The sequence below is a fragment of the Ambystoma mexicanum genome, chromosome 6q (genome assembly GCF_040938575.1).
Source record: "Ambystoma mexicanum isolate Mex_15411 chromosome 6q, UKY_AmexF1_1, whole genome shotgun sequence".
In the NCBI taxonomy this organism is placed as follows: Eukaryota; Metazoa; Chordata; class Amphibia; order Caudata; family Ambystomatidae; genus Ambystoma; species Ambystoma mexicanum.
The window spans coordinates 305961219-305986049 of NC_090937.1; the positions used below are offsets into that span (position 1 = coordinate 305961219).

A 24831-nucleotide genomic window follows, 5' to 3' on the forward strand; every position below is an offset into this window, starting at 1 on the left:
CACTATCAATTATGCCAATCAGTTTAGGGTTGTCTAACTGCAGGCATTGAGGGGAATCCCGACAGGCTTTCAGGACACCCCATTTAATATTCCCAAGAATAAATGTGCATTCATTGAGAATCATTGCATGCATAGGTCTCAAACATTGAGGGGTATCTGGAAAATTAGTCAGTATAGCAACCCTCGGGCCTAGAGTTTGGCAACACTGGATAGGGTTACATTTGCTTCAAATGAAGATCATAGAGTCCATTCGTTACAGAGTTTGGTTAAGGTAAGCAGCATCCAATTGGCCTTAGGTAGGAATAGAAACCTTCCTTTCCTATGCACTGCTTAAAGTGGAATTGTTAAGACTTTTCTGGTGGACCAAAACAGGTTAACTAGCTCACAACAGTTTTTTTCTGCAGTGGGATGCTATAAAGATAACATTACCAATGCCATCCTCCAATTGTTTTTTTTCCTGGATGTTCATATCTGACCCACATACCATTACCTTAACAAACCTGTTATAATTACTATTGGTGACTTCACTTTGCAACTTTTACAGCCTGATTCAAGGAATTATTTGCGTGAAAAACAGATTTGCAGGCTTTTTTGCCCGATCATCCCCATAATTTAAACTGGGATTTTCAGGCAAAAAGGCATGCACATCTGCCTTTTTCACACAAATAACTCCATGAATCAGGCTGTTGATCTTAAAAAGCACACATGGTTGGAGAAGCCTTGTACCACCAAAGCGCAGATAAGGCTAGTCCAACCTTCCCAGGAATTATTCCTTGCTTTAGCCTGACTTTTCCTTTTCCAATAAATGTAGTTATTTTTTCCCCCCATGTGTATTTTTCAAGTTTAATTCAATTTTCAAACATTTATCTGATAGTTTGCTGCAGCTTTTACAAACATTTGATGAGCCCATTTGTTAAGCTTCTTGTATACAAAACGTTTGCAATCAGCAGCTTTTATTGTTTTAAAGGCTCTGCCACATAAGAATGACAGAAATGCACGGTACATTGATGAGGAAAATATTTGCAAGAAAACCAAAATATTTACAAAAATAAAGTATTTTAAAATTGATGGCATCAAACCCAGACAAGTTATTATACTACACTAATTTGAGCTTGGCTTTAGTGTATTTATCTTCTATGAACTCGCTTTCAGGATGTATTGAGAATGTGTACTAGAAAACAAATAAATGAGCCATCTATTAGACATTTTGCTTACCATAATCAAAACTGGATTACAGGGTTACTGCCTCAATATATTCACGAGACAAGCCTCAACGGTGCCACATATCTTAAGCTTGTCCGCGTACTATGAGGAAGCCTGTGCACGCCTTACCTGGAACAGCGAGATGGCGCACACTGTGACCAAGATGACTATTCTCACGTCAACCTTAGGGGCCAGTCTGCGGCTGTAGTAGTGATAGTAATGCCTGTAGTACTCCTCAGGATGATCCAACATATAATCATAGTCCTTGCGTGTTTCTTCATCCTGTAAAACAAGAAAAATTTTAAACCGATTTTCTTTTTCATTTGCAGACTTTCCAATTTAAAGCACACTTCCACAAGAAATAAACATGACAAAATGAATCGTAATTTCTAAGAAAACACAGCCCAACAAGCAATATTTTCACAAGAGGTTCTCGAACATTTCAATGTTCACTTCCATTATGTGAGGCAGTTCAGATCAGCAACAGCTTGACGCTTTTGTCCCGATCTAATGATTGCTTACAGGTTAGGTCAATTTCAAAATCCTTAACTGAATCTACAGGGTTAGAAATTGGAGGTGTGCTGGGAGCTATTTGGCGCCTGCTTGTAGCTTAGAATCCTCTGGTTAGCTGGACACCAACAGCTACCAGAAACTACTTTTGGCTCCCCAGGCAAACTAATACTGAACAAGCATACCATGTGACACTGTTTGGGACAATCCATACATACGCATCAAGACACATCTATGTGACACTCAAAGCATAAGGGGCTATAACTGATGGACAAAATGTTAAGTTAGCTTCTTATGTGGAGGTTAGATTTGCAGAACACCATGTACTAGCTTCCTTGTTACCCACTGGTATCGCCCGTTGACTGGTTAATGCTGGATACCCAGGAGCTGCTTTCAGCTCCTTATCCAATCTTAATTTAGATCCCTGATCTTGCCCTTGAGAGCCAGACTAGTTAATGAAGGCACACGAGTTGGACTGTAACCAAACAAATGGCAGGAACCCTAGTCTCGAAACACACTCCTAAAGCCAGGTAAGAGGCTGGTGGGGGAGAAAATAGGGGTACAGAGGCTTTATCTGTTTGAGTCCGCTCTACACTGCTGTAAGGGCATGAGAATGTAGGTTTGCTGTATGAAAAGCAAAGATACAAAGGATTATCTTCGGCCCTGCAGCCAATCCATCGCCAACTTCAAAGCATTTTAGTTGGCTATTCATGTGCAAGTTGAACAAAAGGCATTGAAACAGCTACAATAAATATTGTTTTAACGGTGAACAGTTAAAATACCGAATGCACAAAAAGTGTCAAGAAAAATGTAAAAAAGTACTCATTGTATGATTAAAGGTGGGAGGATGGAACGTGTGGGGAGAAGGGATTTTATTTATTTATGGTTTGCTTGTTAGGCGCTTCTACAATAGGAATATACGGTTTCAAAGCGCCCACAAGGCAGGCAGGGAGGGTGGGAATGACATTAAAATTTATTTTAAGAGCAGGGGGGGGAGTTTTGGAGGATGCACCTACTATGCCTTGTGACTATTCATAACGTGCAAGTGAAGCAAGGAGAGGGTAAATGCTGGGGGTCCGAGCTTGTGGTAAAGCTTGGGACAGGGTCCGAGCTCGTGGTAAAGCCATGGACAAAGTGCTAGGAATTTTGAGTGCTGCACTGCCTGAGCCGCGGCTGGTATAAGTGCGAGTCTACAGGGCGGAGGGTGTGCAGATGTAAAGTGCTATGGAAGAAGTGAGCTGGGAAGATTGTTGTGGAAGGTCAAGGCCCCGAAGATTCACTTTAGTTCTCTGGCGACTTCCCCTTGTTAAAGTAGCTCTTTTTACACTTAAATGAAGTGCATATTTATTCCGTTGCACTTCTGCTATGATAATGAGTATTCTTCAGACCTCCCCCATTGCTCTTCTGCCAACTCCCAGATCGTTGTTGCATATTGGGTACAATGTAGTTATGAGAGACGCAGACATTTTTTTTCGTTTTCTGAAAGACTCATCAATGCAGTGCCAACATACACAAGTTACACCTTTATACGCTTTGTGTTCTACAACATTTGGTATTCTCTGATCCCGTACAAAGGGTCCCGGGGCAGTACAGCTCTGCTGCTAGTGACCTTCATTCTCGGACCTGCTGGTAGAGGTCCTAAAAGGGAGTGCCAGAGGAGGTTCTATGTTCTCTCATCAATAATAATAATAATAATTATTATTATTATTATTTTTGCGACAGGATTTTTTTTAACGAATATTTTTAGCCGAAGCACCCCATCAAAAAATGTATATTTGGGGGGTTCCCCCACTCAAGTACCCCTGCCCTATTTTTACTATTCCCGACCCCCCCTCCAATCATTTATATGTCATTTCCCCCTTCCCTCTGTTTTTCAATGGGTTTTTATGGTGAAACATTTTCGTTAAACAAGTCGATAAAATAGCCACTGAAATAACGGTGTACCCCAGAGAAGAGCAATATACAGAAGCATTGCATTAAAACGAAACGTTATCTTAATGCCCTCCTGTCTTATGACATGTATTATTCAGTGCCTTGTGGGACATGTACACAGGATGCTGCTTCTACAATAGTGTATAGAGGCCTGATTTGAGCAAGGCCATTGTAGGACTCAACACATTAGCTTTCACTGCATGCACATAGCAGTAACGAAACCTAGTGTAAAACATCCATAACGGAAGGCCACGCCCAAGTAGTACTGGGCGTAAAGGTGCATGAAACAATGCAACTCTTTGCGCTACTTTATTGGTACAAGTGCAAATAGGCTCGGATGTTACATAACACTGGTAGACCTGCATTTATTTATATTTAGGTTGTATGGCTAAACGAACCTTCAACCTTTACAAAGAAAATAAAAATGATCCAATTAACAGAACAAAACATACAAACGTGTCCACTAAAACACAATACATGAACTCCATATGCATATTAAAAATATCCATTTCCTTTCAAAATTCATCAAGACTGGAATAAGTCTATAAGGCAAGATACTTAAGCTAGCCATTCAAACAGCACACTATACGATGTCTTCTAGTTCTCAGCAGTTTATAAATCCAACCACTGCTTAAACAATGTTGGTGGTTCGACCATATAAAGAAGTTATTCCAAACTTCCTCAGCCTTACCTTAATAGTGTATATTATAATCAAGTGCATTTTAAAAAAAAAAAGTAAATGTTAAGAACTTTCTTCGTATCAATCTGTTGGGATAAAGAGATAGGTATTCAGCCTATATACCAAGCCTTTTGTGCTCCGTACTGAAATGGCTCAGATTCATATGCGTGAAAATCTTCAAGAGTATGTATCCAATCATAGTTATTTAAGACAATTTTACTTTTACTACAATTATGGTTTCTTAAGTCAAAGCACTCAAAACATGCCCCTCCATGGATGATGAACCTATTGCGGTAGACAAGGGGGGTTTGCAATCTGATCTAAACCATGTGCATAAGCGAGCATTGTGCTTTGCATCCTTTCGAGTGCTTCATCCTTAACGCTGATCAACCTGCCAGGATAACTATTGTGGTTGTGTCACTCCTGGAGTGATTTGTGGTGGAGGGGATAGAGTCTTGCTGATTTATTGAAGAATGCAAACAATTCTATCCCACATTGTATTCAATGTTACTTGCCTCAACGATATACCGTTTGCTCTATGATTGAGAACTCGGAGTTTGGATCCCACTATTTGAATTACCGTTGCTGGGCTGTTTCTGTACGATAGTAGGCCTATTGTGTTTCCCAACAATGCGCGCTGGTCTCAATTTCCAATGGGTTTCTTTTTTAAAAAAACATAGTACGCGTTTATACTTATATCACCAGCTCCACCACACTGGCGCAGATTTGGTCTTTGAAATTGTCAAATTAATATATAGTTCTATTTCAAGGTTACAAAAAATAGAATTATGGGCAATAACCGCTCAGTGACAGTTTGTCTTGGAAGAAACACAGCGCCGAGCAACACATGGTTTGAGTTCTGGTTTCGCGCCTAGACGCTGGTCTACAGTATTGGACGCGTCAAAAAGAATCAATGCGGATGAGTAAACTAATAATGGAAGATGGATTGATCACCACCTGAGCCAGCAGGTAAGTTAAATATGTTTATTCCATCTTAACGTAGATCAGGTAGTACAGAAAACTGGCACATATCAAGCCAGCAACGATCTCCAACTGCCCCCTTTGAACAAACGTCCGTCACACACCTCATTCCACAGTGATCTCACAGCATTCCCCACTGTCCGTGACATCACCCACACACAACACTTCTCCCTCTATAAAACTTACAAAAGGAACCCCATCCAAAAGATTCTATAATTTTTTTTTTTTTTTTTAAACGCGTGGCCAGCACGCAGAAAAACAAGAAAAAACCACCATCCAAATGGAAATACCTACTCACGAACAGTATCAATGCCCACCTGAAGCCTGTGGAAGCTAACCTCCGCATTCTCCTCTAAACGCTACCTCAACAATCCTACACAAACCTAACCCACAAAGCGACACAACTTGCCAACACAAAACCTTACCGTTATCCACTCAGTTCTCACACAACCAAACAGGAATAACTTGCACATGAACTAAAGGCCCACCGACATATACAAAGGGCCCTGACCTTCAAAGCAAACCAGAGAAACTAGGACCAATGAACCCTCAAGTACTGAAAACAAAAACAAACAAAAATTACGCACATCCACCTGTCACAAGCTGCCCCCTCGGGACCAAAGGCCTGCCATGCCCAAGCATTCCACAAAACTTTACGAATTAATAACCCAATCCTTCCGTGTACAATCACCTTCCGCCCTCAGCTGCCTCCCAGGACCTCAGACCTGCCACGTCCAAGCAATACCCAGCTCAAACATTAGCAACAACAAGCACACCTTAATCTGAATATCGGTCCCACATCCAACAACATCCCTAACAGGGAAACACCACAATGCCAATAAAACAAACACCATAAACTCCAATCAACAATGTCGGCAGAACTTGACACAAACTGCACCTCCGAAAACCACAACTGCAAAGTACTCAAATCCAACAAACCCCTGAAATAGAAACGTAACCCGATAGACTGTGTGACCCCAAGTCACTGCCTCACTGATTGGACTCTAAAAGAACCACTAACTGAATAGGAATCTAAATTTTGGTACACCATGTGACCCCCAAGTCACTCCACCACTGAATTAACCAGTACACACTGCAAAGCAACACTACACGCCAACCCAAATATCACCCCAACCGTCACTAAAGGTCGCCACAACACAGCAGGACCCAGCCGGTATCACGCAGCGGACTACACAAAATGTGGTTGAGCTGCCAACCATCAAGTTGAACTATTGCCATTAATCACAAAACATTGACTGAAACAACTAACCACAGACCCGCCCGGCCACCTGTGAACCCATAACGTATAGGAAAGGCATGACCACAACACCAAGGCTAACGCACCACCTTGTACTAATAAATGTAACCTCGCCCCGACTGAACCCGCCTGGCATACAGTACAGCGCTACTTAAAAATCTCATAATATAAATCTCATAATACACAGCCACCTTCTACCCAACAGTAACCACACGTCTAGAATCAGCAAAAACACTAGCAAGATACACACAAATACAATTTTACATTTCAGATTGGACTTGTAGGTTTACATGACCATCACATGAACAGCAACCCCAACGTTGCAAAGATTAATCAATACTTGGAAAAATGTAAAAACAGGGCCACAACATGAACAGTCGCACAGAAATGGCCCAATCAACTACACCAACCCCAAAATCACTGAACGAAAAGCTAACCCCGAGGCAACACACTTAAATTTAAAGACATGACATCACACACAACGGCCTCATCCCACACCTATTGAGTTAGTCTTCTGAGAACATGAGTATAAATCCTCACGTAGAAATCCACCCAAAAAATAAGGATCCAATTCCCTCAGGCTCTGGATCAAAACAACACAGCTGTCGCACCACTCCTCATGGGAACACCCCTCTGAGATGCAGATGAAACATGCATTTCAGCATGTCCTCTTTCCAAGTTCCTGGCGAAAGTCCATACATGCACACTACCTCTTTTTTCCAGCTGCCATTTCATTGAGCGTTGCAGAGGACACCTCCTCCGCTGTTGCCGCCCCATTCCGGCAACACTATTCTCGTGCCGGAAAGAGAACGCACCTCTGCTCACTCTTTGGAATTGCGCTGCATTCCATTGCAACGCTGCTTTCCATCTTAGGTTGTTGCAACGCACCGTCCGGAGCTGGCGACGTCACCATTCCTGTCGCCGGCTCCACAGAGTAAACACCTCCGTCATCACAAACACACTGTCTCCCCCGTGCTTTGGGAACTGCTCGACCACTCCACCGGCACCATCCATTACTCTGGGGACACAGTTACAAAACTTCAACTGGTACTGCACAGCACCCGGACCCGTCACCAACTAGTCCGTGACCAATACTCCCGATGTGCCCTGAAAGGTCGCTTGCTACCAGTGGCGCGCGGCCACGGGCCAAACGCTTTGCCTCCACACCGGGCTCACTGCCAGGACTGCCCGGTCATTGACACCAGATCCTGCACGTCTGACTTGACAAAAGGGTCCACCTTAAGTCTCCTGCAGCGAGAGCCACCACACTGCAGCTCCCTACTACCGGATGGCCTAGCTGAGCTGCCTGAGGTCTTGAAATATCTCCCAATTACTCGTTGTAGAGGCGACCCCCTCTGCTATTATAAAGACATGCCCCTCTATTCTGTTGGAAGCTATCCTCCAGTTTGTTAATGCATCTCTCAGAGGGAGCACTGTGCCTGACAATTTAAAAGGGTGAGGGGCGACTCCTCTGTAAAAAAAAGTAGGGCTCCCCAAAGACTCAGCATTTTTGATGAAAATACTTGATAGGGTTGCTTACAAGCAGATAGCCAATCAGTTGGCAAGCTTTCCTATTCTCAACTGCCGTCAATCGGGCTTTAGAACTGGGCACAGCACAGAAACTGCCCTACTCTAACTTAAATCTAGGCTCCTGACCAACATGGACAAAGGAGAAGCCTCCCTGCTCATGCTGTTGGACCTCTCCGCCGCCTTCGACCTGGTTGACCACCAGTTGTTGGTCACCAGGTTCGAAAATGTGGCTACATTCTCTCCTGAGGCTTCTCACTGGGTTGCCCCTTTTCTCCAGAATAGGGAAAGTTGTATATGTTCAGAAACAGCAGAAGCAACCATGGTATCTAACAAATATGGGGTTGTGCAAGGAGCAAGTCTGTCTCTGTGTTTTTACAACATATTCACAGTGCCCTTCTTCGCAATGCTTGAACAAGAAGGCATTTGGTTCACCAATTTTGCGGATGATACCCAGTGTGCATCATCCCCTTGACTGGTAACCATGTTCAAGATGAAGTAAGGTTAAACAAAGCATGCGCCTGTATTGAAAATTGGATGATCATGAACGGCCTGGCCCTGAACAGGTCCAAGACAGAACTCACGATTGTGGGGTCTCCCAACATGCTTTCTAAAATGGATTCCCTGTATAAAAATGTTCAACTTGGTGATGTTAACATCAATACCCTAAAGAAAGTAATGTCTTTGGGGATTATGCTAGACCAACACCTCTCCATGAAGGCCCACGTGGGGAGCGTAGTCTCGGGTGCAGCATACTATCTAAGACTTTTGCACATCTGCGGTTCCTGATTTCCCAGGGCAACGCGGAAACATTAGCACGGGCGATTGTGGGAGTTAAAATGGACTACTGTTGCAACCTCCTGATAGGCATTAACAAAACCGAAATAAATACCCTCCAGGTGATCCATAATGGGGCCGTAAGGGTAGTTATGGGCCTGGCTAGACGTTTCCATGAGACACCAGACCGAAGAACTCTGCACTAGCTCCACGTGGAGGAGAGAATTCGATATTGCCTTATGTTGATCACATTCAAAAGTCTATTAAGTCCTCATTGAGATCTAATCAATCCAAAATGTTGGCGATTCCCAGAAGCAAATCTAAAAGGGTGGCCAATGAATCCTTCACAACAGCAGCTCCAGCTGCCTGGAATGGTTTGCCTTTGGATCCGAGGCTCGAATCTAAAACAGAATCCTTTAAGAAAAAGCTAAAAACCTGGCTGTTCGATTAAATGGAGCACCCCCCCTCTCTTCTTCCATTCCGACTGACCCTCTAGAGATTTGCTGTTGTACTGGTCTTGTGTTGTCCGTGCCATCATGACTCCGGGTCCATTGCTGCGCATTATACATTGATTAAAGTAAAAGTAAAGAGCGTCTACCTTTTCTACAGGATATGGATGATATCACCCATCACAAGCTAAAATGACTGCAGAGCACATACTATAAAGCAAAACAGACACTTTATCAGCAGGGTCCGACACTGCCATTAAGGCAGATCTCGGCAGGCAACTACGAGACATACAGCAATCCAACACAAATTACCAGAACGATTAAATGTGGAACACACTCAAATTATGCTCGACACAGTGCAACAACGCAGGCTCTGCAGCAGGCCCATTTCAAGATGTTAAACCACTGAGCAAAACTAACACTGGAATCCAGACGTACCCACATTAACTATTCTGGAAAGATATGTATACAGACAAATTCTGCAACATGTGCACTTAGGCAACAAGGGAGTGCTTCCGTATCCATTTAAGAGAACCTTAAAATCATTGCATAAGCCAACATCTCCTCGGCTCCTATACTCTTACCATAGCTCAGCAGATTTTGACATCTGCTACCACAGATCCTTAATAAGAAATCGAGGTGTGTTTGGAGTGGGCGCCATTTGACAGTGGTCTCATTGATGCTAATCAGCTCTTTGGAGGCCCATTTATTTTAGATGCGATTATTCTGCTCTGGACCCTGTTAGAGGCTGCTGTTCGGCTTCACCAGAGTGGGAGGTGCAGGAGTGCCCGACTTCAGCAAGGAGAAAAAAATACAAGGTGAAGGAGCAGGTCAGCAGGATGGCACTACTCCCATGTTCTGTCCCCAGAGTGGGGTCAGAGCCAGGCAACAGCTGAGCAGCAGGGCTCACTCAAACTTGGTGAAATCCACACAGCTTGGAGCATCCAAGATCTGACAGAGTGGCTCCCAGAGGGACGGTTAGGAAGCAATGTGGCAATGAATGAATGATCCCACGTGAAGAGATAAATTGTGAGGAACATGCGCAGGGCAGCGGTTAAGCTCAAGTGCCTCTGATGGAGAATTGTGGGCTACTAAATTGTCCAACGCAGATCTTAATTCAGCGGGCCTCTTCGTATTCATCACAGGCCTCCCCCTTCAATTCTCCTTGCAGTGGCTGAACTCAAGATTACCAGCAAGTGGCATTTCCGAGCCAGAGACTGCAGAGGCAAGAAGTGATGTGCAGATTTTCTTTGGCTGCTGTTCCTCCAGGGTTTGTTCTGCAGCCACATACATTTGGGATTCATTCTAGATGACCCCGGTTCTTTGGGGGTGGCGATCTGGATTTGAAGTTGGTGGTCTGCTTCATAGGCGTTAGGTAAGAATTGATGTAGTAACACTGTGCAAGACTACCCAACACTCATCTGCTTGGTATTACGTAACCCGCCTTTTGGTATAGGTCTGTACTACACAAGTTGGTAATGTGACCGAGTAGCCAGGCCCATCTCAAGAGGGGTAAATGTGAGCTGTAAAGCTGTAGCAATGAAATTCGTAAGTACAAGTCACCAAGGAGCACTTCCACTCAAGGTTTTAGTTATAAATAGTTACTTATTTAACATAAATTTTTAAAGCTTCTTTAAAAAGGGCTAGATATCTAAAACTGTAAATATACTTTAAAATACTTTTCAGAATCAAACTAGTGGATACTCTATGGATATGCTTACACAATTCCTACACCCTGAGGTGACTTCATTCGTAAGGACAGTAATGGCATTATATTTCACACTAATTATATTTTTCAGATTCTGAGATTGCAGAAAGGAAAGGTTTAAGGAAGGAAAAGGTTAAACAGGTTCTCAGTATGTGAGGACAACAATCTTCCAATGAAATCTAGAAAAGCCTTTCCCAGCAGTAAAAGTCTAAAACAAGTTACCACCTATGAGGGACAAACCATATCAAAGTCAATGGGCTAGAAGTCTGCAGGGAGCCAGGGCAGCCAAAGTCAATTGGAGCACAGTCTATGGAACAGAGGCAATTTAAGTCTTGCAAAGTTAGAGACTTTGTAGAAAAATCATTTGTAGGGTCACAAGCTCAAGCCTGTGAAGAGTTGGAATCAACTCTAAAAAAGGTAGGCCACTGCAAGTCTCAACTGAGAAAAGCACACCTCAAAGACATGGAGGTAAGTACCCCCAAGTCTAAACAGTACCTCTGGTTGAAGAGCGGTCCAGCTGGATTCTGTCCGGTTGCAGCGATGCAGACCCTGGGTTCCTGAGCCTCAGTTGTGGGGACAAGAGAGGACGTCTGAGGGCTCCTGGGGCGGCAGTTTGGAGGTCGTCAGCAGCTACAGGCTCTTTTCGGTTCAGCGGTTCTTCGTGGTTTCAGCGCTTGGTAAACAGCACAGTTGCAGGACTTCGATACCGGTTGGCCTTCCTTCATCCTTGGGCCCCCCCCCCCCCCCCAAGAGACTCCTGGAGCTTCTGGACGGATTTCAGACATTGTACTCTACTACGGCTTTCTCGACCCCTGGCACTCTGTTCTTGCAGCAGCAAACAAGTATAGCCAGTCGGGGAAGAGGGTCCAGTGGAGTTCGTCTCGGGGTTAGTTGGTCCCACTAACCCAAGGGAAATAAGTCGTCCCTTCCGGAGCTTCTCTGTCGAATTGAAAGGAGTTTCAGCACAGCAGCAGGACTTCACCAGGAAATTCAGAGGTCCAGGAGGGTGCAGCAAGCTTTGTTCACGGTTTCTTCATCAATGTTTCTCCCAGTGGTCAACTCTGCCTCTAGTCCAAAAACCCTCGCCTTTGAAGCAGGTCTCTCCCATTCATGCAGAGCCTAGGCTGTCAATCACACAGCCAATCAGGACTGGTGGCATTCAGGCATTCCTAGAGACAAAGGACAGGGGAGTTTCGGGAACCTCCCTCACATCCTGCCTTTCCAGAAACACTGGAGCCAGAGGCAGGCTTCAGGGCTGAAGCCCGCCAAAAGCAAAACAAACAAAGGGCTGAAACCTGGCTCAACGCGCAGAGTAAAACCCAAGAAAGACCTCACAAACAGAAAATGGTGAAAAAAGACAGGGGCCATTTTGACCAAATGGACACCCATAGGTGCTGTACTTTAGGTGAGGGTTCAGCCTGCGGTAGATGGTTGGAAAATGCAACCACTGCCACTAGCCATTTAAAGTAGTGAGAGTAACAAATAAATGTTACATGAGGAGTGGCCAGCAGCGCCATCAATTTGGAAGCTCTGTGAGAAGCCAGCTGAATTGATACCAGAATGGCATTTCCCAGCTGATGCCAGAGATCGGACTACAAGCAATTGTCTGAATGTGTGGGGCAGGCGTGGTCAGTTTACAAGGTTTGGAGCAGCCCGGAACATGTGAGAAAGCAAAGCCCTGCAACTGCATGTTACCTGCAGCGTCCCTCCAAGATGGCGCCGAGATACAGCCAACGGCATGGACCAGCTGAGAGCAATGTCCCTGGAGTGGAGCAGACTAGAGATAATCTGTTTAGTCGCTTCCACGCAGACCCATTTGGCAAAGGACCCACGGTCCAGATAAAGAAATCAACCCCACTTCTCTAGAGTCAGCGATGAGACTCGGAGGGACAGGCGCCGCAGAGACCACGGGTGCGCCGGTGCAGCCTTCAGGCAGTAAATCAGCTGCGCCTCCCTCAATGGGCACCCGACTCCCATAACACGCTCCTCGCATCCCCAGCCCACTGGAATGGCCACAAGACAACCCGGCAGTCCCCGCCCAGGGCCCGATACCTTCAATTGGCGCCTGAAACCTGCACCTCTCCCTTGGGACGCTGCACCTGGGACGGACCCACCCAGGGGAGCCCACAGCCACGGAGCTCTGTCAAGCGGCAAACGGCCTCATACCTGAAGGCAGGCTCACGGACATCCCCTCGGGGAGGGATCACACCCCCCCCAAGCAAGAGGGAAATACGTAAAACGCGGGGGGAACGAAGGCTCCCAGAACCGGGAAACTGACCAACTTCAACAGCTTGCCTCCTCGAGATCTTCGAACAGTGGATCACTGCTCATGCCCCCTGCCACTGTAGCGGATCTGCCTAAAACAATTTTCCCAGCAAGTGAAGGTGGGAACAGCTCCTGGAATCCGCCCCCACTCCTCCAGCAACACACAGGGGATAGAGTTACCCAGGGAACCACTGGCTGACGTCTGCTCACGGTCTACCTCAGGTGCACTGGGCAGTGGAGAATCTTCAGGGGGTACAAACTGAGGGCCTTCAGACCCCAAGCAGCAGTCTCCTCGGACCACCAAACGCGGGGACAGTCGGCCACGCCTTGAACCCCATCCAGCCACTCGGGGCAGCTGGCCACCAAAGAAGACATTCAGTCTTTTATGCTTGACATCAAGATGCAATTCTGCAGTTGCATGACCGAGCCAATCACCAAAATTGATAACAGACCAAAGAGTGACAGAACTGGAACAGAGACTGGGGGATTTGGAGGAGCAAACTCGAGAGCAGGCAGCCACCCTACTTGAGGTACACCAGACAATCTGGGCCCTAGCAGACAGAAATGAAATCCTGGATTATAAGCAAGAGGACCTGGAAAACAGGAAATAATCTCTGGATTAGAGGAGTGTCCTTATCAGTCCAGGACCAAGATCCGTCATAATACATAGGGGATCTGTTCAAATCCCTCCTGCCACACCTGGAGAAATCTCAACTGCTACTAGATCGCACCCACAGATTGCGCCTCTGCATGGGTCTGGAATCAGAATATCCACAGGACGTTATCACCTGCGTCCACTTTTACACAAGAAGCAGGATATTCTGGCAGTGGGCCGCACCAGAGAAACTATCATTCCAGGGATCTCCCCTATAGATCTTTCAGGACCTGGCGACGGCAAACAAACGACTCTCTGGCCCTCAACTCTTCTTATGGGACCAGAGGATCAGATACCGCTGGCTGTTTCTCACTGCCTTACAGTCCTCCTATAAAGGGGTCTCCCAGGTCGATCTCATGCTTGGAAGATGCAGAGGGAATCCTAAATGCGTCCTCACCAGACAAGGGAGGCAGCTCCCCTTGGGACGCCCTCACGGGATCGCAAGACCTTCCAACAAAATCCATGCGTTCGGCATGGTCAAAAGTCCAAAGGGGTTGCAATCTGAATAAACTGCCTTCCCAGACCTGACAGAGGGTACCAGTAGCTTATAAAGACCCATGTGCCCGATCCCGACACTTAAATACCTGATCCGCTGGCATCAAGGAAATACTGAATACTATAACCACCAAGCAAGCCTAACCTCAAGGAGGATGACACCTAAGAACCTTTGGGGTGTTTTGCCAACAGTTCTTTGCATTTGGAAAGTTTTGACTTAGTTTGATTTTCATTTTAGGTTTTCAGTTTAAAATGTTAAATGGGGGCACGAATACAGAAAATCTCACACTTGGGATGGCAGCTACTACCCCCCCCTGTCCCCTTCCGTCTATGGCAAAAGAGGACAACAGAGAGAACTCAGACTCTGAACTTCGCTTCACTGAACAACAAAGGCCTGATCTCTCCCATAAACCGAAAATCTATTCTAAGTGCCTGAAGGATCTAGAGGCTACACTGACTTTCCTTCAGGAAAGTCACCTTTTTCCAGAGCTCACATTCTCCCAGAGGATTTCACCCGCCTCCCAAGTAGTGACTTTCCCAAGCAATTTTTGACCTCTGGAAGAACAGCGATCCTAATGGCAAGAGGCATCTAGTTTGAGGAGTTATGCCCCGAATGAGGGTCAAGAACTCTTCTTTAGGGGTCTGGAAGCCTCCCATCTCCCTTTTTTCAGGGCCAAATTGTCATGGGAGGGTGGGGGGGGGGGGGGGGGGACTAACAGCATCCATGCACCGCACCGGACAAAGGTGGAACGAATGCCCCTCCTCCCCTTCCCCCCACCCCCCCCAGGATTTAAAAGATAGCCCTGAGCATTCTTCATTTGCTCAGATCACTGGGTGTGGTGAATGCCTGGAGAGTCCTGCATCTAGAGGAAAGAGACTTCACCTTCTTTTCGCAGGTTCACCGCTCCTCATCTCATATTGACTTAATCCTGGCCTCGCCCCTGCTACAGTCATTCACAAACAAAGTGGACATCGCCCCGAAGGTTCTCTCGGACCATGCCCCAGTCCTGCTACAAATTAGGGGCTGGAAACCAGCCCCGTCAACCAGACCACTTTAACGTTTATTTGACCCATCCCGAACGATAAAGCCCTAAGGGATGGGGAAGTGAAAGCATCAGGGACTACTTTCGAGAGGCCCCCACAGAATTAACCTCCCCAGCTACCACATGGGATGCCATGAAAGCAGTCCTCAGGGGCATCTTGATGGCTCACATGGCAGCATATTCTAACTGGAAAACACAAATCTGGGGCCATCTGGAGACAGAAATCTCAGAGAACGAAGGCAAATCTAAGTAAGTGGTCCCCCAAGGCCCACTCCGTCGTCCGCATAACTCAGAATTAACTAGAGGCCCTATACGCTGAGAAACAGCATGAACCCGAATGTCTATTAAGCAGGGTGACTATGCGAAGAGAAAGAAAACCAACTTCTAGAAAGAAAATTGCCACAGACCAAAAAACTGAACTTTATCATAGGCCTCAAAGACCAACATGGGGTAACCCAATATGGAGACCAGGATAGACTCCACTTAGCACTGGCACACTTATGATATGATATGGCATTTGTAATGCGCCTATGCACAAGTGTTTCAAGGCACGACGAGGCAGGGAGGGGGGGAACAAGGGGAGACAGACAACGATCCTACTAGGCCAGGTGTCATTCAGATCACGCAAATGCATGGGTAGGGCGGGACGGGAAAAGTGCAGTACAGGGTTAGTAACGAACAAGATAAATAATAAGGGGCAGCTGGTGGCAAGTGCAAGATAAGTGCAGACAAGTGCTGGGAAGGGGGGCTGTAGGGATACAGACAGTTCCGCAGTGCAGGGGTTGCCAGGAAGGCAGTGCAGGGGAGAGTGGCTGGGCCAAGGACCAAGAATGGGGAGTGGACCAGTTGCTGATTCAGTACAGTTTCAGTGATTTAGCAGGGGAGAGGGGGAGAGAAAGCAGAAACAAAGAGGAAGGTTTTGAGGTGCTTCCGGAACCGGAGATGGTTCTCAAGTTTCAGGGAGGCAGGAAGGCTGTTCCAGAGGGAGGCCCCTGCTGCGGAGAGAGATCACCCCCCCCAACTCGTTGCTTGGAGAAGCGGCTGACCCTGAGGGAGTTGGAGGCGGATGAGCGAAGTGCTCGAGAAGGAAGATATTTAGGAAGGGAGAGTTGAAGGTATTTTGGCCTCAGGCCCCAGAAGGCCTTGTGGACAATGCAGAGGGTTTTGAACTTAATCCCCGCAGCCACAGGGAGCCAGTGTAGCGATTTCGGTCCTGGAGAGATACGGTCACTGGGCTTGAGGCCAAGGACAAGTCTCGCAGTCCTGTTCTGGATGAGTTGCAGAGAGTGGAGAGTAGAGGCAGGAAGATTTAGATAGAGGCTGTTACAGTAGTCCAGCTTTGAGAGAACCAGGGCTCTGGAGACAGTGAGCTTCTGGGGGAAGGAGAGGAAAGGAAGGATACCTCTGAGGAGGTGCAGCTGGTAGTGTTACTTCTTAGAAATGTCAGAAATGTGAGGAGAGTGTGGAGTCGGAGATGAGCCCCGAGGTTTTTTGCCTTGCAGGTAGGAGCAGGAAGAGGGCCAAGAGAGGCCGGCCAGAGAGCTGCAGGGAAGGAGGGAATGGGTGTGCCGATGAGTAGAATCTCGGACTTACTGGCATTAAGGCAGAGATCATTGGCGGCACACCATTTCTGGATAGCAGAAAGACAGTCAGAGATGAGGGAAGGAGAAGGAGGCCGAGGGTAGCCTGAAAATGAGCTGGGTATCATCCGCATAGCGCTGAAAGTTGGGGCAGAGAGCAGCGATGCGGTGGGCGAGAAGTGCCAGATACTGGTTGAACAGCCAGGGAGAGGTTAGAACCCTGGGGGACACCACATGTAGAGAAAAAGATGTCAGACAGGAAAGACCCCAGTTGGACCTGGGAGGGTCGATTTGAGAGGAAAGAGGTCAGCCAAGCCAGAGCCTGACCAGTGATACCCAGGTTATCACGGAGAAAGTTGATCAGGATGGTATGGTTGACAGTATCAAAGACAGAAGAGAGATCGAGCAAAATGAGATCACATGGAAAGTTAGAGTCAAGGTTCGAGAGCAGGTCCTCACAGATGTTCAGGAGAGCAGTTCCCGTGCTTCTGGCAGCTCTGAAGCCAGACTGATGGTCATGAAGGCTGCCAACAGATTCGGCATGGAGATTAAGCTGGGAGATGGCAAGTTTCTCCAGGAGCTTGCCCAGGAAAGGAGTGATAGAGATAAAGCGATAGTTAGCTGGGCAGGACGGGTCGGAAGAGGGTTTCTTAAGAAGGGGGTGCACAAGAGAATGCTTGAGAGGGGATGGGAAGACTCCAGAGGCGAAGGAGTGATTGCAGACCTGAGCAGTACTGTAAGAAACAGTAGTCCAATGTGAATATACAAGTCAAGTTGAAACCAGTCATCTACTCCCAAAAAAACCCCACAAGGAACAAAAATTGGCTCCTGTTTTCCTTTGTCTGGGATTCCTTGGCAAACATATATGTGGATTTCCAGAACCAAAATAGGGTGAAAACGAAGCATTGTCAAACCAAAATAGGGTGAAAACTAAGTAATGTTATAATATCCCTCTGTCATAGGAATAGAATTTATTTTCTGTGTTATTTATAGTTCTTGTCCAAATGAAAACATTTTTTATTGGTTTTTTTTGCAAAAAATGTTTGTATGTTCTTTTTGTTTCACTTGTACTTAACTTTTATTGCTCTCCATGGTGCATGATTATTTCAAATGCTGTCATTTTGATCGAAAAATTATATTTTTGTGTAAAATGTCACTGAGGCTCTTGCACCAAAAGTTGTTTTATGTTTTCTATTAAAATAATGAGAATTATAGCCAAGTCTTTGGTCAATATTTAAGCGTTAAATTCCTAGCAATGACCCTCTGAAAACAGCTATGACATGACCACATGCTAAGCAGAGGTAAAATACAAAGAGCCAGAGTCAATTAGGACACTCTTTGGAACTAGAAAGTAATATGCCCAATTGAGAGTGATCCTGCAAGGGAACCTTATGCTAGACCTGTTTACTAGTCTGTGGCATTTTTCTTGTATGCTACAGTGTTGTACACTAGTTGTTTGCTTTTTGAGGTTAGAAAAAGTGAGGTGAGTATCAGTAATAGGTATACTACATCACCTGTATTTTACACCCTGTGGGGTCACTATTTGTTGATACTTGGTGATTGCAGAAGTCAGCAAAGGCAGGAGCCAAGGAGTCGATGTGGTCCTTAATAGTTTTGGAGGAGCAGGGGTGGACCTGTGTTGACGAGACTTTCATAGATCGGACTTGTCTCGAAACCTCATCAGCACAAAAAAGGGGAAAGGGAGAGAGGAGGGGTGGCTGCAGAAGGGCCAGAGGACGGGCAGGGAATAGAGGGGGGGAGGTGATGGGAGGAGAGTGAGGACAGGATGTCCTGAGTTTTTGAAATGAAGTGAGAGGCCAATGCCGTACAGAGGGCCTGGGAGGGGACAGGCTCTAACTGAGGGAGATCAGTCTCAGCCCAGTAAAAGTATATTGCCGAAGCGGTCCTACCTCATCTAGCCCGGGAAGAGATGGAGGCACTTGAAGCTCCTATCCGACAGGAGGTGGTAATTAAATCTCTAAAACCACAGGACTTGATGCGTTTTCTTTAGTAGTCGGCTGCTCTCCCCCCTAACAACCCTTTTCAACTCTTTTGGTGAAGTGGGTAGCGTGACCCCCTCCATGCAAGTCTCTACCACAATTCGGTTATTGAAACCTGGCAGGGACCCTAGAGAATGTGCCTCTTGCAGGCCGAACTCTCTCCTGAATATTGACAAATACTTACTCGAAGGGACTAGCAAATTGTTTAGCCCCTTCCTTCCCACACTAATTAACGTGGACCAGAGGGGCTTTATCCAGGGGAGAAAAACAGGAGAATATTAGGCAGCCATTATACCTAATTGAGTCCACTACTCTGAGCAAGGGGAAGATGGCCCTCCGAGCCCTAGATGCAACCAAGGCATTTGCAAAGGTAGATTGGTCCTTTATGCATTTAACCCTGGAGGCTTTCGATTTTGGACCCAAATTTAGAAAAATAAGTCCTACTACATCTCCCCGAATACTCTACTTCAGGTCAACCAGGAGCGATCAGCCCTGATCCCTCTAACATGCGGCACACGACAGGGAGGCCCTCTTCCACCCCCCACCCCCTTCTGTTAGCCCTCATTATGGAACCAATGGTGCAACATATACGTAAGAATAGTAGTCCGGGGGTGGGGGCCCATGACTCCTCCAACAAGCAATCTCTGTACACCAAGGACGTACTTCTCTCCTTCATTAACATTCAACCCTCTCTCCAAGCAGCCTTACAAGAACTCCAGGCCTTCGGCAGGGTAGCTGGATTCGAATTACATTTTGGGAAATCAGTGGCCCTAGGGGTGGGGCAGTCACTGCAAGACATCAGTTCTCTTCAAGCACTATGCCCTATTCATTGGGATAAGAGTACCTGGGGGTCCGGCTCACAGCTTCCCCAATGGACCTCTATACGACCAATTTACCCTCTCTCATTAAATCACTAGAAAAGGACCTAGATAGATAGGCAGGCCAGGAGACCTCTGATGGACCGAATCACTGCACTGAAAATGAACTTGCTCCCTCGCCTACTTTACTTTTGTTCATCCCTCCCGGTGGCGATTTTGAAAATGGCACGGGACCATCTCCAACGCAAGGTTCTAGGATTCATATGGCAGGGTAAGAAATCTAGAATCCGCAAGAAAGTGATGGGTGGGTCCCGGCTAGGGGGTTTGGGGTACCCAATTTATGGAGATATGCGGAAGCAGCCCAGCTTAAACACTTGCTGAGACTCCAACCCCAAAATGGATGGAGATCGAGCAATCCCGAAGTACTCTCCACCTCTGCTTTTTGCCCTTTGTCCCCTATATGACCCAAAAACAATGGCCGCACCTGCTCTCATCAACAAAGGCCACCCTAAAGTCTTGGGATGAGGCACTAAAGGGTAAAAACGATCTAGGGGTACAGGCCCACTTTCCCCAGTCTTTGGAAATCCCGTCTTTACGCCGGGCATGCTCACAGGGGCTTTTGGGAAATGGAAAAGGGATTTGGGGGGGGTGGTCTACTTACACTAGCACAACTATTCAAGGAGGGCCAACTGCGCTCAGATGATTGCAAAAGGGAATTCCACCTTTCAGAATCAGACAGGTTCCCATACATTCAATCACGCCACTGGATTACGCACCCGGAAATAAGGCAAAAGGCCACTCTAACTCTGAGCCCCCTCGAACCGACGACTTGGGAGGGCTTAGGCACTTTCTACTGGCGGCACACATTACCATTGCTCGGCGCTGGAAGTAAGCTGAAGGTCCGGCCTTCGTTTTATGGTGGATCAAGGTCTGGGATGTGCTGGTGGCAGAAAAGGTGACCACAGCAAGGGAACAGAAACTCAACCAATTTCAATTGATATGTATTAAAGCCTGGCAGAGAACAGGTGGCGGTGGCATTATTGGGGGAAAAGCAACCTGGTGAACTGAATAGGGCCAGGGAGGGCTGGGAGAGGGGGAGCGGGGGGACAATGCTCTCGGGGGTTGTTACTTGGAAAGAATGAGCTAAGTGACTCTTGTTGTCTATAGCGTCCGACTCGTATGGAATGATTACCCTCATGTTACAATGTTGTATGTCCGACCATTTCATAATAACAATTAAAATATATTTAAAAAACAAAGTTACATGAGAATGTAGTATAAGGGGCTACTAGGTAACCCCCCAGCACTCCACATAGGATGGTGTGCACTGGACCTACAAAAGGGAAAAAGTAAAGTCAGTTTCACTTTACTGTTCTTGGTAACAGTAGTTCACACAAGAAAAGGTGTTTACTTTAAACCTTATGAGAAACCTGAAGGATTTCTCTGCAACAGTGCACTGAAGCTGCTGTGGGGTACCATACAAAAAGTAGATACCCATGGGGTGTGTAAGACTCCAAAAACAGCGGAAACACATGCTCCAAATCAGGTCAAAACATATGAACGAGTGCGAGGAAAAAGGTCCCACTCAATCAGGAGTTAAAATTAAAAAAGGCCTAAGTCCAGCAAAAGAGCTCAGGGTCTCTAGGGTGGAGGAATTAAGCACTAAAATGAAAATTCTCACCCACCACATAATTCTGTAGCTGTAGTGGAACACATGGTTTTTCACAGTTTAAGGTGGGCGAGATGATAACCCCGTCACCTGGGAGGATAGGGACTCTGCTGAGTTGCGCGTGATCACCCACTGAGTCTCCAACATGTCTCCAACAGGATTCCCTATATCTGGTTTTGGAATAAATTGAGCTAGACACAAGAAGCATAAGCCACTGAGAGGCTTTCACTGCTCCCCCACTGCTATGTGCTTCATGGTGCTGAGCTCCAAGTAGTCATTCAGGGCTATGGCTGGCAGCTGGCCTGACAATGAGCCCTTAACAAGCACTGGGGAAATCACTACAAGGCCACCACAGTACCAGCGATTTACGGTGCCAGAGTTAAGGTATGATGATACACCTACCATCAAGTGCAACAATGCTCTCATAACTCGTGAGATCAAACTCCCTGTTCAAATACTTTTTTCAAGTGAGAGTGGTGGCAGAGAGTGCCTCTATGTATAGCACTTGCAAGAGATCATTGAAGCAGAGACCCCATCTCATCCACCCTGTGTGTCAAGCAGATCAAGATACAATATCCCCATCAGACACAGAAGCTGGAGGTTCGTAGTTTGGCTGAGGAGCAAGATTATGTGGAGAAGCGTGCTTGCCGCAAGAACATTCATATCCGAGCGAATCCGAGCTGATGTATACCAAAGGAACTTTTGCAGAGCTACCTACACAATTCTCTTCACCCCGCTTCTTAATGGGGGCCTGGGTGTCTAGTTGATGATCTACTGCACTACATGGTGTTCTCCACAAACCAGCATTTAAGGAACTTGACACCTGATGTCCTCATGCACTAAGGAACAAATTATTTCTTAATTTGAGGTGACTGCGCAGTCTTGGTTTGAAGATGAGGCCCCATCAACCATACGAACGTCGCGCAAAACATCACATCCTGGTTGAATGACAAGAATATCCCCACACACATTGTGGTTCCCCTTGGAGGTCATTTTCATATACATGCACAAACTAGGTTTAGGATATAAGAAAATTCTAGGACTTCGACAGCCAGAAGGAGCGGTCTCGGAGGACGTTGCTAAAAATGAACATGGCGCACCCACGCTCCAATCTTGGCATCAGGCCAATGAGATACTCTACTTTGTGGAGATAAGTCATAGGAGTGAAATTTTCTCAGCAGAACGCTATTGCATTTTAGTTCAGGGTTGTCCAACTTCAGGCCTCGAGGGCCCCGAATCAGGTCGAATTTTCAGGACACCCCTCATTACTAAACCAGTCAGGTTTACGGCCCTGGAGTTGAACAACCCTCCTCTACATGATCTATGGTTCTCCGGGTCATTTTTACTAGTTTAATGATATGCAGTCTTACAAAATGTACATAATACGGCAGAAATTTCAACAAGCACATTTATTATGGTCCGAGCATTATAGGCTTAGAACTAGGTTTTACCCTTGCCAATATTTCCCCTCTGCCGGATAGAAAAAGGGTGGTAGCAGCAAAGCAACAATTGTATTGGCAATAGACTTCAGGTGGAAACTTAAGTTCTTGCAAGAGTCATACAGGGCAGACTGTTGGCACTCAGATTACAAGCAGGTAACAGGCTACCGATTATGGTCTCATATGGTCCAGGTGAGCATCGTGATTAACATTACATGGATACACATCAGTGGGCAACATCATTGCAAGTGAGCGAATACATTACGTGGGCAACTTCAGTGAACATTTTCAACGATTCAACCGACATCTACTCAGGATTGGAGTTCTCCAGCTCCTAGGTATACCGCTTCAATAGATATGATCAATGTTTTGATATTAGTGAATATATGGCAGCATGTGCATTCTTCAACAAAAACTTAGTTTTTTGCAGCCAAATAATGTTTTTGCTCATTCACACCTTGATTGGGTTTACAACCTTTTCTGATATTGCTCCAAAGCTTGGCATATGAATGGTCCATTGTCTAGTATAGTCAATGTCATAACCCTCTCACCACTTATTTTTCCGAAAACAAGAACCGTCAGGTTTGATTCAATATTGTGGGATGCCTTTTAACATTCATTAGGGGTTAAGTGATCAACATTGCTAAAGAGCATAAGAAATCAAGGATAAGCATGAGAGAAAAATCACACAAGAATGCGGACAGCTGGAATCCCAATGTAGCACTACTGGGTCACAGAAAAAATATATTAGACGTTAAGAGCAGCAATGTCGAATACAAGGTCTATAAGGGAGTAGGCAACAGCACATTCATGGTTGAGAACAACTAATTCTACAATTCCCTTGAACACCATACCCGCCCTAGCCCCTCCCCGCAATCAACGTAATTTGATGACAACCTTTAAAGATGAGGCAGGTTCCCTACATACAGGTGAAGTTAACAGATTATAAACATAATATTCTTATTAAATATTTATCATCTAATCAAGGGGTGAGCTTCGAGTTTGAGAACCAATATACAAGCCAATTTATGTTCCAACAATCGCTTCAGAAATAATTGGAGTTCGATACAAGGGTCACCTCTTTCACTCTGATCATTCGGGTGTTCCCAGTACCACCTTGCAAAGGAAAGCCCTCTCCCTGGTGCCACGATGAGGAAATTGCCCAAGTAATCAAATCCCTCCCATTAAATAAAGAAACAGGCTATATGGTCGGCCCTGTTCCATAAAATGTTTTAGAGGACATCGATTGGTGGGACTATTATCCTCAGGCTCCATGAGGTCAATGAGGGTTGTCTTACCATTACACCAGAAACAGACGCACATAATGTGTACGTCTTACTGGTTTTATCGTCAAGGGGGGGGGGGGACAGACCCAGGACACCACGGTCTCTGGCATTAATGTTACTGATGCAGCCCACCAAAAGTGGTTCCAGTTTGGCATCCCCTCGGCTGACGCAGAAAATGTGACAGAGTAGACTGGATCCATTTTCCTCAGGTTCTCCATAAGTTCGGCTTTGGTCCAAAATGTTTCCATTGCAAACTGTACTCCACACTCACATGAACACAAATGAATAATGCCCACTCCCTCCCTCCTTCACACACAAGATCTATTGGACAAGTCCCTTATTAATATTAGCTTGCTCCCTGGAGTCACTGGCACAACATTCCAGGGACAAAAATGGCTTTCAAGGTCCAAATTATGCAGGCTTCCCATAACTTGGCTTTTTTGCCAACAATGCAATTTTCATGATTATGGATCCAACAGATTATTTGCCAATTCTGATGGCGTCGCTGTAATGCTTCAAACCTGATCTCGCCATACAAGGAAAATGAGAAGTTTTTT

General features: G+C 46.0%; 1 protein-coding gene across 1 annotated transcript in view; it reads right to left on the reverse strand.

Annotated features, from left to right (window-relative positions):
* DNAJC25 (DnaJ heat shock protein family (Hsp40) member C25) overlaps nucleotides 1–24831 on the reverse strand; it is an 82160-nt gene that overhangs the window by 44211 nt on the left and 13118 nt on the right. Inside the window, exon 2 of the mRNA XM_069630807.1 lies at nucleotides 1333–1485. Coding sequence (XP_069486908.1) covers nucleotides 1333–1485 — 153 coding nt within the window. The remainder of the gene's footprint in view (nucleotides 1–1332; nucleotides 1486–24831) is intronic.